Source organism: Perissodus microlepis, chromosome 20 (assembly GCF_051167445.1).
Source record: "Perissodus microlepis isolate ML-2025 ecotype Zambia chromosome 20, ASM5116744v1, whole genome shotgun sequence".
NCBI lineage: Eukaryota > Metazoa > Chordata > Actinopteri > Cichliformes > Cichlidae > Perissodus > Perissodus microlepis.
This window is the reverse complement of record NC_140480.1, coordinates 32,695,711-32,710,547: the sequence shown is the minus strand read 5'-3', so window position 1 is coordinate 32,710,547 and position 14,837 is coordinate 32,695,711. Positions and strand designations below refer to the sequence as shown.

The 14,837-nt window shown below is 41.1% G+C and overlaps 1 protein-coding gene across 1 annotated transcript in view; it reads right to left on the bottom strand.

The window, feature by feature from the left end:
• Positions 1-230: 230 nt before the first annotated feature.
• The window catches only part of elk1 (ETS transcription factor ELK1), a 34,369-nt gene continuing 19,762 nt past the window's right edge, over positions 231-14,837 (bottom strand). The window contains exons 9-11 of the mRNA XM_084916586.1: positions 14,727-14,810; positions 12,906-13,007; positions 231-8,342 (exon numbers count right to left, since the gene is read on the bottom strand). Coding sequence (XP_084772712.1) covers positions 8,244-8,342; positions 12,906-13,007; positions 14,727-14,810 — 285 coding nt within the window. The 3' untranslated portion in view covers positions 231-8,243. The remainder of the gene's footprint in view (positions 8,343-12,905; positions 13,008-14,726; positions 14,811-14,837) is intronic.

Sequence of the window (14,837 nt, the reverse complement as noted above, 5' to 3'; positions counted from 1 at the left end):
GATCACTGATGAGTCAGCATATTCTCTCTGAATCATCTGAAATCGCATGACTTTCTCTGAGCGAGCGTTTCCTCTCAGAAATCTTACATTTCTAAATCTGAAGTTTGTTTTTTAACTAAGGGTAACTCATCACAAGCACTCAACATGTATGCTAGAAGTTTGAACTAAACGGCTTCCCGTGCCCAGGTATGCTTAGCATTCAAAAGTCATAAATGAGACAGTACAAACTGTACAGGACAAAATAGTTTTATTACCGTCCTCCCAGTGTGTGTGCATGTGTGTTTGTAGAAAACAAGAGGAATCATCAGCATAACATGGTACACCAACAAAAACTAAAATCACGTCCATAAAAAATAGCTTTTCTTTTAAATGGTTCCAGTAAATAACATGTTAAACATGTAGAACTCTATCTCAGAAAAATAAAAGCAGGCCCCGCCACTTTACATCAATAAACTCCATGGCCAATCACAGCCGAGGAGGGGAGGGGCCACGCAGGATCTGACAGCAACGACAGGCCACAGGAACAACACGTCATTAACAACCCCCAGCCCATTGGTCAGGCCTGTTACATGGTACAGAATATATAGCATATTCATATGTTCAGATTATATTTCGCGTCTATATACAGTGAAGATTTCCACACAAACTGTGGACAGAAAACCTCTTTACAATTAGGAGGCGCGTCAGCCATCGGCTTCCAGAGCTTTCCGTCTGTCATCCTGCTTCAAAGGATCATGGGTCAGTGCTCTTTCTTTAAGGTTAAATTGCTAGTTTTGCCCTCAAAACTAGCTATTTAAACTGTGCAATTAAGGCTCAATAACCAAAGGATGAAACCACTCGACAGACGTGCAAATGTTAATTAAAAATTGCAAAATTAAAAGTAACTGAATGACAGCATTTAAAAATTGTAATTTTTGAATAATGTTAAACTTTTCTAGCAAGAAAGATTTTAAGCTTAAATTCTAGTTATTTTCCACAAACCTTTGACATAAGGAGGCAGTTGTTGTTATAACAAGAAGCTCTTTCCTGTAACGGAGGCCGGTGAAAACAAGAACTGTCATCATTTAATTTCTTGTTTTACGCCTTTTTTAACTTTTATTCTATCTTTGTCATTATAACAAGAAGCTGCTCATACTTCCCAGCATGAATGACCTATTTCATATTTAAATTACTAAAAAGTAAAGCAGATACATACATATAACAGGAAGCAGATTATAAATATTAGTTATAAAAAGAAATCACTGTCTTAAAAGAGGCGTGAATATTTATTCATTTTTCATGTTATGTTTTGTCATTGAACAAGTCATATATTAGATGTATTACCATATCAAAGTTACTATAATTCTAAACAGTGTTACAGTAAGACAAAGATTCATTAAGTTGCACTGAGCTGGTTTGCACACGAACAGTTTCTGAAGTGCAGCTGGACGGTACGCTCAAATGCAGAATGACCGGCAGCAAAGTCTGTCCAGGTTTTGGACGTCAACGTGAAAAACCCAAACAACTTTTGGTTTATGAGATGAAAACCACTGAGAAAACTCCAGGCCTCAAGTGAACAGACAGAAAGCTCAGGAACAACAGATGTTCCTCACTGGATTTAAGGAACGGCTTCCTTTATAAATGTCAAGAAACCAGAGCAGAAAATCTAACTGATGATGTTTATGAAGTGAAACTCATCACCAAATCCTGAGTACATGTCCACAGACCGCTTCTGACTGCAGGAACCAGCCGGCTGTTTTGGCTTTCAATCTTCGCATGTTCAGATCTCAGGAACCAACCCTACAGAAACCCTTTTCGGGGTAGGAACCGCTGAGCGGCTTCGATTCTGATTCTTTAAACCTGGAGAAAGCGCCCAAGAACTTTGTTAAGGCCGATACCTTTACAACACTTTGCCCCTACAGTGAAAAGATGCCTTATGCAACTGGAGGCAGGGGTTTGCTTTGCCTCTTCCATAACGTGCTTCCCTATCAGTGATTCACATTCGAGAGAGACAGTTTAAGACTTCTGTGAATTAAAGACGTCTGAAAATATTGTTTTAAGACTTAAAGGCCTGCAGGTGAAGTATTTCCTCAAATGTCACTTTGCAAGCATCTTTCATCTGCATACAGGCAGCGTTTGCAAAGCAGACCCCTCGTCAAGTTCGCTCAGATGGTGATGAGTTTCAAAAACAGAAATCTGGACATTACCCAGAATGCAAAGCAGTTTCTAATCAATATAAAGACATTCGTCATGTTCTGCTGGTGAGAGAAAGGTTAGCTTGAAGTTAAACATGTCGGACTCAAACCCTGCGTCCAAAACTCGATACACAAAGTTCAGCTTTTCTCGATAAATGGCTTATTTTTCATCATCATGCTCTGAAAGAAAGATACACAACAGGTAGTATCTTTTTTTTTTTTTTTTTTTAAATGAGGATGCATCTTTCTTCTGCTGCAGCTGAAATCTTTAAGGCTTCGTCGCTCTTTAAATCTTACACGCAATATAAACACGTCATCTCTGATAGAAAAATAGAGTCATGCTGTAAAGAGAGAACAGTCGAACACGATGGCTTGGTGCTGCGTTTACGTCGCCGCAAAGGCTGGGAAATCCCGCCGTCAGGGACCGATCTGAGGCTGAATTCAGAGGAGCTGATGAAGGATGGTTCCAGCTAGGATCAGGTAGAGAAAACTAGAACCTCTATCCTGAATCAGATTTTTTGTTCCTTTTTAAACTTCACATTGTAAGAAAAATTAAGTAGTAAAGAAAGATTTTGTTTTGCAGGATGTTTCAGGTATTTAACGAGTTGCAGAATAACCTCAGTGAAGGTGGAAACACTGAATACGAGCTTCACTCAGTCCCTGACGCTCCAGCTGTGTGTGTGTGTGTGTGTGTGTGTGTGCTTGCACAGCTATCTTTGTGGGAACCAAACAGAGGGTCAACCTTGTGAGGACCCACCTTTGAAAGGTTGGGTAGTCGGGCTTTTCCTCTCATCTATGAACCATCTGTCCAAATCCAGAGCGCCCCTGTCCTCAGCCTGAACCTCACTGCAGACACTGCACTGCTCTTAGCTCAACCAACCTTGAACCTAAAAGCTTAGATTACTTGATACTTGCTGCCATTACATTTGACTGTAAACAAAGACACATTTTTCCATTAAAAATAATCCAAAAGGTGCCAACAGCACACACAAGACAGGTCCAGTTCTACGACTAGCAGAGAGGAACATCTGTCAAATCAAAACAAATTACATTTTTCACAATAATATTTTGTAGAGTGCAAAGACCATTTTACCTAAGTTGGACATTTGAACACGAGAGTCAATAGCGACTGACTCACTTTGGCCATTAGTGGAAGTGCAGAGAAGTGCAGCTCCTGCTGCGCTTCAACACCTGCCTAAATTTCTCCAACTTGTCTGTAGAACTTTAAACACTGTTGGAGCAAAGCCACTTCCGCTTTCTTACCTTTTTCTGAACCGGTCCACCTTCGCCACCAAAAATCTCTTAGCTCAGTTAGTGCAGTATTTTCTTTCCCCCATCATACTTTTCAAGTAGAAACAGGTAGTTACAGATTTGGTAATGACACCATGTTGCTGGTAAAAAGCACAGCAGTGATGCTGCAGTAATTTGTGGTGTGGTCGGCACAGCACAGCAGTGCACCCTAAACTGTAATCTTAAGAGAAATGTCACTGAAATACCGAAACGTAATGTTATGAATTTGGAGAAAGGCGTAATTCAAATATGAACACAAGTTTTCGTTAACTTTTGTTTTCTTGGAGCATGTTCTGCACCTTCTGGGTATCTATGCCCGAGCTTCCTCCTCACCCTTGATGCAAACGTGGCAGATGATCTTATTTATGTGATAAAGACGTGTAAGTGCGCAACGAGCCAGAGCGCAAGATGTGCCAGCAGTAGCAACATCACAGCGAGTAACTGAGCAAAGCTTGAGTTAGCATGAACAGACCGACCCCTCCAATGAATCCTCACAAAGATTGCATTGTGTGTGTGTGTGTGTGTGTGTGTGTGTGTGTGTGTGTGTGTGTGTGTGTGTGTGTGTGTGTGTCTGCAGCCTTGGCGTCACACACAGAAGCATAGAAACACGTTAACAGCTCCAGCAGCAACAACGATAACAACAGCAATGACAACAGCAACCTGCAGGGCGGCAACAGTCGGGTCAGGTTACCGTGGCAACCACAGCTAGCATTAGAAATAACACGAACAACAACAACATCAACAGTCTGGGTTTTTTTTTTTTTTTAGAGGAACATGAGTCAGTGTCTGTCTACAATTTTGGGGGAAACAAACAAACAAAACAAAACATTTTTTTTTGTCTCTGCAGGTTTTCGATGTCGCCACAAGTTCACGTCAAACATGCTTTAAAAATCACATGTTCGTGTAAATCAAGCGAAACTCCAGGTCCTCTGAGAGAACCAAGTATCCAGTCTGATCTGCTCGGCTCGACTCTGTTTCAGTCGTTTTCTATTATAATACAACCGCATCAGTGTCCTTGGGGTTGCTGTGGCAACACCGCCAAAATTCCTGTGATGTCATTCGTATGCGCCACAACACAACAGTGGAGGATATCGAAGCGTTGGTATGCCTGCTGCCAAACCGATGCCAAGTGTCTGCACCTCATCGGTGTTGGTTTGTGTGGAGCCACTTTCCCTCACTGCCAGATTTCAAAAATGGCGGTTTGGAATTTTGTGAAGGACTTGCTCTCATGACACATCGAGGGACGCCACTGACTGGCCCATCTGCTGCATGCTGTCTGTTGACATGCAGTCACATTTTAGGACCATTCAGAACCCCAATGGAGCAGGTACCAGGTACTACCACCTAATGGGAAACCCTGAAAACCGAGCCGAGCCGATATTAGTGGAAAAAGTCTGTAAACGAAACTAAAGACTGCACAAAATCCAACTAATCATTGTTCTAATGCATGAAGCCTCCTAGTTGTTTGTAAATCATGTACAGTAAAACTCATATGCTTCATAGCCGACGCAGAGAGAACAAAACATACGACCGCATGTCTCACAACCTAAAATTATCAAACTTTACCAGCAAGGATTTAAAAAATGTTTAAAACTGGGATTATCTGATACTTTGTTCCACAGAGTTTTGATCTTTTAAAGCAGCGGTCTCCAACCTTTTTTGCGCGACGGACCGGTTCATGCCCGACAATATTTTCACGGACCGGCCTTTAAGGTGTCGCGGATAAATACAACAAAATAAAACTAGTACCGGTACCGAAAAAAAGAAGATTTATTCATAACACACGTGAAAAGACCCAGGAAAACCGAGTTAACGATAAAAACCCTGAAAACCATACATTTCACACCTGAGCCTCAACTCTCGCGGCCCGGTACCAAACGACTCACGGACCGGTACCGGTCCGAGGCCCGGGGGTTGGGGACCGCTGTTTTAAAGTTCTTAAGTGGATAAAAATCACTGCGGTGCCCTGAAGATTAGAGGATGCTCATCTTTGAATAATCTCAAATCCAACTGTAAGAACTGACGGGATAACATTTAACACAGTTATGTTTTATCATTAATCAGGTTTCAGTTCAATTTTAGTTTGTTTGAGTTTAGTTTTTAAATCACTGAAAGTATTTAGTGTTAGTTTTTAAAGGTTTCATTTCTTCCTTTTTCATTCAAATTTATTTTATTTTATTTAATTGGAATTAAATCAAAAACAGTCTACGAGGTTGAAGAGAAAACCCCAACAATCAGCTGATCCCCTGTGTGCAACACAGAGGGCAGAAAGAACTTCTTTTTTTTTTTTCCTTTTTAAACATGAAGAGATCTCCAGAAGCACCAGGCTGAGGGAGGGGCAGACGTATACGTCACCCGAGAAACAAGAAAGAAAACGTTGCGATCTGCAGCAGGGAGTGAAGAGGTGGGAGAGGAGAAGGAAGTCTCAGTGCATCATGGGAAGTCCTCCAGCAGGCTGAGCCTACAGCAGCAAAGCTAAGAGAGTCTGAAAGTCGAGATTAGCCTGAACACCGAAGGCTGTGCCTCTCACTCTAAATTTTAGAAACTCAGTAAACAGAAGTAAGCCAGCAGTCTGAGAGTAAGGTGTTGTGATGGGATTACATGGTACTACGAGGTCGTTGAGATTTGATGTGGTCAGATTATTTATGACCTTGAGGAGTTTAAGTTCAACTCTGAGAGCAAATTTTACCAAACTGACAAAGACTAAAGTTAGAGCCACTTCCTGTGTATTTGTATTTTATCTGAAAGTTTAGTTTTTATTTAAATTTCAGAGAACTAAAATTTTTTCACACACAGATAAACAGATAAATCAGCTCCTGCCATCAAGGATGTCTTCCGAGATCCAATTAAATACGCGTTTAAGCCATAAAAGGGAAAAAAAACATTTTCTTAGTCATCTTGTTCCAAGGTTGACACTAAAGACCATCTGATGCTTTTCTAATGCCTTTTTAATTTTGAAATGTTGTGCTGATGTTTGTACAAAATGAGGACGTAGACTTGGACTTGCATGTTGGAGAATTTATGTTTTTCATGGTTTTTGGTGCTTTATTAAACAAATTGATCAAATTATTTGAAATGTTTCAATCATAAGCCCCGGTATGACAGAGTGTCATTAAGCTCGGTCCTTTGTTGTTGGTTTTTGCACAGAAAAAGCTTTCAATATATTAAAGGCTGTCCTACACTCTCAATGAAAGGAGAATAAATGCAACTCTTTCAACTTGTGGCAACATGACTGCAGATTTGTTCCAAGGCTTTTGGAACAAAACATTTATTTTTCAGAGCTGCTCAAATAAAATCTCTGGAATGACTGCTGAGATTCAAACAATAAGCAGTTGTTAATAAGTAACGCAAACTCATCTATCACTGTTTTAAAAACCAAAGGAATGTGACTCTGTCCTCGGTAAAACCTTTAAATCAAGTCTGACAGACACTTCAGTTCAGTTTGGACATTAAACTCTGTGAGAAAATATACAATCTGTCACATTTAGACACTTTTATAGAGAAAGAACTTGGCTTTGAAAAACCTCAGGTCCACCGTCATCTTCATCCTTTGTGATTGGTCAGTTCGAAATGCTGCTGAGGAGTCCACTCAAAACAAAACAAACAATAAACAACCAAAAAAACCCCCCAAAAAAACAGGCCATGCAGAACCAGAGAAAGGCGTGACCTTTAAAATCGGCCAGTAAGAGCAAAGCAACAACCCTTAAATGGCTCTGAAAGTCGTTTCTGAAGAAATCCAGCAGAAGGTGAGTTTATAAAATGTCAGTGTTGGTGCTGAAATTAAATTCCAACTGGGAGAGAGTCGCCTGGTAGCTTAAAAAATGAGGGGGAAAAAAAGATGAGACCGTTTTAAAAACAGTCAAGAACCTTTAAGGAATCTGCAGAGAAAGGTGCATTGAAACAAGACAGAAATAAATAACCTCGAATTTAAAAAACAAAAGATCCCATCAGAAAAAATGTGAGATTATGAGGAACTGCAGATCCTTTTACACACAAACATGTGAACGTTCGTGAGACCCTCCTTCCAGTCCGTGATCAGTTACTCCCAGAAAACGTCAAGTCAAATCTTCTGTTTAGTAAAAACTCAAATAAGAGACGACTCCAGCTTTTCTCCGGTTTCCCCTCCGTCACACGCTGAAGAAACCGTTTGAAAACAGACATTTGTTTGCTGTCAGTTTTCAGTAAGCAGACTGGCTATAAAAGCCATCTTCAAGGTTAAGCTGTTTTACTTGACAACAGTCACGTCAGAGCACTTTTGCATCGTAAGGTAAAGACCTCACAATATTATAGAAAGAAATCCAACGACAGGTTTAAAAAACACCAGTAGAAAAAGAGAAAAACATCCCTCCGTCTTCTCGTGGCCTTTAGTTGCCATTTATGTCCTCGTGTTGGCTTCTTGTGATGAGTTCAAGTCGAGAGAAGCATCTGGTTCTCTCGAAACCCCGCTGTCATAGTGTTTGAGTACAAAGCTATGAAAGAAACAGCAAGGTGGAAGGAGGACAAAGCGCAGATTCCCACCTGTTAGAAAGTGTAAGAATCAGCGGAGGGTCTGACTGATCCTCGGCTGTGAACGCGTCCACCAGTGAAAGGCCCACACAAACCATCACACCTACCAAAAAGAGTCAGCCGATGCAGCCTAAACTTCTCATGGCGTCGGGTTTTTAGTGATGCATTTCAGAGTCAGTGCAGATCCGGCTTTTCCTCCGACCCTCCAGGAGTTGAGGAGATCATTGGGCGAGGTTGTGCCCGGTGAAGAGCTGCTTCAGGCGGGCGGGGAGCTCAGGGCTTCTGGGGCCCCGGGGAGAGGACCACGGGGGTGGAGAGGCCGTCGACGCTCAGAGCCGGGATGTGGATCTGATTACTGCCGTTAGAGGGAAACTGAGAAGAGACAGAAAGAGACACTGAAGATGAAAACTTGACGTTTTATTTTGAAGGAATGTTAAATGGTAAATGGCCTGCATTTGTATAGCGCTTTTCTAGTCCCTAAGGACCCCAAAGCGCTTCACACTACATTCAGTCATTCACCCATTCACACACTGGTGATGGCAGCTACATTGTAGCCACAGCTGCCCTGGGGCGCACTGACAGAGGCGAGGCTGCCGGACACTGGCGCCACCGGGCCCTCTGACCACCACCAGCAGGCAAACATGGGGTTAGTATCTTGCCCAATGGCATGCAGCCACGAGGCAGCCTGGGATCGAACCACCGACCTTCTGATTAGTGGTTGACCTGCTCTGACACCTGAGCTACAGCCACCCCACATCCTGCCAACTTGGTAAAAATCAGCTGTTTTTCAGCTTCACTTTCTTTCTTTTTTGTCTTTCTGTAGAACATGATGCACACTGATGAAGTTTATGAATTATTTTTCTTCCTCAGTAGCCAATTTACTGATTCTAAGACATTTAAGGCATTTTTAAGCAAACTGAACCCGTCGCTTCTGAACACTAAGGTTTGTACATTGACGGAAGAATGTGTAACTGATTCCTTTTTATGCCTGCATGCCATTTTATCTGTAAACACAAAAGTTTTGAATAAAGTTTTGATGTTAACAATCCATTAAAATTTGGTTCTGCAGTCTTTTATTTATTTATTGGTTGAAAACTGCCTCAACTTAGAAACCATGATTCCTACAAGTGTGGTGTGTGTTATCTACATGTAGAAAGTAACATATTAAAATTTAAAGTATCATGTCACATTTGACCTCTGACCTCACACATCTGGGTTTCTTTCAAGTTGACCTATAAATATTTTATATCTTTAAAATACAGTCAAGAAAATGAGAATGAGCTGCCTAGTTAGAAATAAACTGTAGCATAATGTTACATCATAAGTTGGTGTTATTTATGCTACTCTTAAACAATGTTTGCATACAAAATACAAACACTATTCCCTTAAAAGTAAATCGTGCCCAGAGACTGAGGTGTCTTGGTGGAGATTTGCGCTCTTGGAGTGTATCTCGTTTCAGTACGTTTTTCCAAGAAGAAGACATCACACAATGAATCAAATTAAACATTTTGTCTTCAGATTAAAGGTCGAACATTTCAGTCTCTGGAGAAAAGTACTTGAAATGGTTAAACTATATAAAAGCAAAACTCCCAAACAGTGTCTGTAAACTCCGTAAAGTCCCACTGGGCACGTGATGGAAGCTGAAATAATATTCTGACACTTCATTACTTAAAATACAGACATGGTCCTGAGAAACCCAGGACTCAGGGGTACTTACTATGATTTAAGACTGCCTGGTTTACCTGTTCTTTACTTACATTTTAAATGTAGTACTCATAATCTCAGGCCTCAAGGGTTCACTTCTATTTAACCTCCATCCTTGCCTCCAACTCCTGAACAAATCAAATGCATCCGTATTACGGTACCTCTGCCTGCTCTAAAACTGCACACTTTGCCCGTGTACACTGCTCTGTCTTGATAAAGAGGCAACCTGTTTAAATAACAGATATTTATTTATAGTCTCACTAGATCACTGAGGTCTGGTGAGCACATGGTGGAAAATCTTTCATATTTGAACATTTCTGCTCGGACACAGAATGCTTAAAAACTCTCCTTTTGGTTTCTTCACACTTGTAGCCACAAGTGTGAAGAAACCAAAAGGAGAGTCCTCATCTTACAATGTAAAAAACCAGCTGAACACTTTTCCCGTCACTGAAGAGTTAAAATGGGTTAAAACACAGCTTTTCTAGCAGGTCATGAAAGATGTTACCGAGGAGCTGCAGGGTTTTCACAGCCTGCAATTTTTAGCTGCACCACAAGGAGGCGACAAAGTATCACAGCGTCACAATACAAACAGCAGAGAAAACTTAACACCTTTGTTTCAGAACACAGGACGAAATGATTTAATGATACTAGTTATAGACAAATAAATGCTTAAACTACCCAACTGTGCATACAGGCATGCAAACATTAAAAATATTTAACGTTTCAAGCTTTTCCCTCTTCTTTTTATAACATTTTTTGGCCTAGATCCTCGCACCGCCCATCCTTCCTGCCTCCAACACATCAGCTCCAAGCGCTCCCTGTTCAACGGCTGTCTAATATAACCCACATCCTGACAGGTCCCATTGTAACGAGATAATGTGCAGTGTATTTTAGTGCATTATAATCATTATTACGACTCCGTCAGAGAGAAGACTCAGAATGTGCTGTTGTTTATGCACTGAGTGAACTGAACCTTTAATAACAGATAACAGACGGACTTCAAGCTGGGCCAGAAACCTGCAGACACACAAACCAGCTCTGTGTATTCTCGTTCATCTATCAATGTGGGGACTTGTGTGTATTTTAGATCATGCGAGGACGCCCCTCCTCACTTTGATTGAGACCTTCAGGTTTAAAGGTTTTACACCTGGATTTAGGATTCATGTTTAGAACTATATTCAGATTAAGGCTGACGTCAATACGAGTCCTCACATAGTATATGTGTGTGTTTGCATGTGTGTGTGTGCGCAGGGACCCTGGATCAGATTCAGGTACCCGCAGTGCACAGTATCCATGTGTGTGTGTGTGTTTGTGGTAGAGGAGCTTGTGTCCTGAAAACCAGTTTTTATACTTTGGTGATTCTGTGATGATGCTTTCCTCTTCAATGCCAAATAAGTAAAGATAAGGGCCTCCCATCTATGATGGTCATCCATAAATCGTCTTCTAATTTCACTACATAAAGCCAGTGTGGCCAGACACCATGCTACAGAGTCTCCACTGAACATATGACTGATGCTACGCTGATGCTTCATCGTGTCATTTTATCGCTCAGTAAATTGAAGGCGAGTCAGTTTTCATAAGCGAGCGACAGTTGTTGCTCCATACAGTTGACTTACTCGTTCTGAAAGTGTGTTAATGCACAGACTCGCATGTTAAAATGCACAACTTTACAGCATTAAAAGGCATGTTTACAGCCTGGTGCAAAATCCCTTTTGGGCCTCTATGAATATTTTCCACCTTCATAACAACTGAACAGGCAGTGAATGCATCACAGTGTGGGACCTGCTCAGTGCAGACGTCCATCAACACTTCCCAGAGAACCACCGGCTGCACATTGTCCTCCCTGGAGGACATCTCCAGATCTTGGTGTCTCAGCGGGGCGAGGAAAATAATTTAAGACCCTTTTCACCCTGGACATCTAACTGTTCAACCTCCTGCCCTGCAGCACAGGTGCACCAAGCGCCGGGTAAACAAACTCAGTTTTTTCCCCTGGGCTATCACAAATTTGAGCTTGTATAAATAAACAAAACAAATGATTATTTAGCAACTAATTTGAAGTTCAACAGTGAATGGTGAATCCTTAATGTGTGTGTGTCTTCTTTATAGCAGCCTTTATTCTTTACATAGTTAGTTTTATAAGCTTTCATTGTTTTTACTCATTTTTCTACTTCAATGTTTTTGCACTGTACAGAATATTTCACCAAATCTTGGATATGTCTTATGTACAATAGCGATAAAGGCTTTCTATTCTACTCTACAGTACGGCTCCTGCAAGAAGTTTGTGGTTCCGTTTTGTTGCACTAATTAGCCGGTGTCTGTGTGTGATGCACCCATACAGTCTGTAGCTGCAGCTTGCCCAAAACCAAAGGGTGACATGATGATGGCTACGTCCATCTTTTATACAGTTTATGCTTTTAACCACTCATTTCTACGCCGGGCTGTGAAAACACAGCCTTAGGGAAATAAGAGAATTTTTCTGCTTTTATGTTTATATTTGTTTAAAACTTGGCTGCAGAAAAATATTTAAGTGAAAACTTATTTAATGACAAACTCAACAGAAAACATGCACACAGAGATAAAGGAACGATAATGATGACAGACGGCCTCTAAAATGATCTTTTCAGCGCAGACTGAGACATGAATTGTTGCAGAAGGAATGAAGAGGATCACCACAGGCAGTAGGATTTCACTTCTGGTGTAAATGAGCATCTAAGTGTCTAAACTTCCCAACTAACAGCTGCTGATGTATTGAACGTGAACCAGTGTGCATGACGGCGTGCGTGAAGCGACAAGCAGAACTGCAAACTTGCTGCACAAACGTGTGAATTTTCTGTGAAACTGAAGCTGTGGTTTCATTTACCAAACCTGCATACAGACAAAGACCAAAGCATTATGTGGCTGTAAGGTAAGGTTCAGTGTGAGCTCTGCAAACCTGTGAACAACCTACAGATTATATTTTAAAAGACGAGTATCTTATTGTGAGAACCAGCTCTGAACACTTTTTTCTTTCAGTTTTCACCACAAACTTCACCTGCAGACTGATTCTTTTCTCTTTCACCAAAACAATATTGTCTTTTAGTTCCTGCACGTTTCCAGCTGATTAAAGGATTTTAGCGTGAAGGAGTTTTGGTACTGAAGTGAATTTTGTTGCACTTGTTATCGTCCATTTGTTTGTGGATTTGTGTTTCAGGATGTGGGAACTGCATGCAGTGGGCTCAGTGTATTTATTACCTGGAAGGAAAGTTTAGCTGGCGATCGAGGAGCGATGGGACTGAGCGTGCTCCAGAAGTGGATGGTGGAGGGAAGAGGGCTGGGAGTCAACAGGACCGGAGTCTGGAAGGATAAATGGACAGAAACATCCAAGAGTGTTTGACAGGAACGAACATTTCAAGAAAAAACAATTGACAAATGATTCAACTTCCTGTGTGGACGTCCCAACCAGATTCAGTTCTGTTTACATCAACAAGTCAGAGTATCTAACAGTGAAATCCGTCTTTATTGCTTTCTGTGGAAGGAATGCAGATAACTTTGGAGGCAGGTTGTTCCTATTGGCCGCTCTACAAATGCAGATGACACATTTAAAGACAGAAAATGTTAAAAAAAAAAGAAAAAAAAAGAAGAAGCTTTAATTCAAGAACTCCTGACACTGCAGAACAAATCAAAAACAGGAAGATTGACTCATCAAAACAAGCTTCAATATCAATGCAGCATTTCAGATGAAGGTTAACTGAACAATGGACTAAACCAGAGCTCAATCTGATCTCAGCCAGTTAAACTTAAAAGTCTTCATATGTGCATATACTCTAAATTTGTTTTAGAGTGAACAAGAACAAGTTCTTAATGAAAATGTTTGAATTCAATGTACCATCCTTTTAGCTGATGGACAGGCTGAGATATTGGAAGAAAAACAGATCACAGAGGATTTATAAACACATACAAGACCTTCACATGTAATTAGGGACTGAAGAACAATATTTTGATTCACTTGTATTGAAAATGACTTTGAGGTCATTAAACGTTTTTCTAAAAACAACAACAACCAAAAAGATGAAAAAAATATCATTTTATGAATAAAGTTATTTATGATTCAAGCATGTTTCCCGAGACTTTGAACTTTGGGTACATTTCTGTTCCCGTGCACTAAAATGCACGATCCATGCTGCACGTTTGGCACCTCTACACTAATTAATTTAGTTTTATTTATACAGCGCCAAATCACCACAACAGTCGCCTGAACGTGCTTTATATTGTAAGGTAGACCCTACAATAATACATATAGAGAAAAACCCAACAATCAAATGACCCCCTATGAGCAAGCACTTTGGCGACAGTGGGAAGGAAAAACTCCCTTTTAACAGGAAGAAACCTCCAGCACAACCAGGCTCAGGGAGGGGCGGGGCCATCTGCTGCGACCGGTTGGGGTAAGAGAAGGAAAACAGGATAAAGACATGCTGTGGACGAGAGACAGAGATGAATAATAACTTACGATTAAATGCAGCGAGGTGTATAAACACATAGTGAGTGAGAAAGGTGACTGAAGAAGAAACACTGAATCCATCATGGGAATCCCCGGCAGCCTACACCTATTGCAGCATAACTAAGGGAGGATTCAGGGTCACCTGGTCCAGCCCTAACTTTATGCTTATAGTGTCTGTCTCCTGAATCCAAACTGGAAGCTGGTTCCATAGAAGAGGGGCCTGAAAACTGAAGGCTCTGCCTCTTGTTCTACTTTTAAATACTCTAGGAACAACAAGTAAGCCTGCAGCGCACGAACGAAGTGCTCTACACTAAACTCTCACAGTCTGCTGTGTGTTACGTGATTTGAAATAAAGATAATTTAAACAAACAGCTATAGACAAAACAACAGATAAGTGACGTTCCAGGGAATTCAAGGTCTGTGGTGCTGTAGAGGAAAGTGTTTCGTGTCGACTTGTTGTCAGCAGCAGCGATGCAAAGAGGATAGCTGCTAGAACGACACAATCCTCCAAGTTGCGAACAGACGCCTATATGAATAAAGACACGTGTGCCACACATAGACAAGCGAGTGTTTACCAGAGCGTGGGAGGTGATGACAGTCGGGGTGAGCGTGTTGGTCGCTGATCCAGGAGCCAATAAACTGTTAACTGCTGCATTCACCTGCAGAAGGAACAGGAAGCAACACCA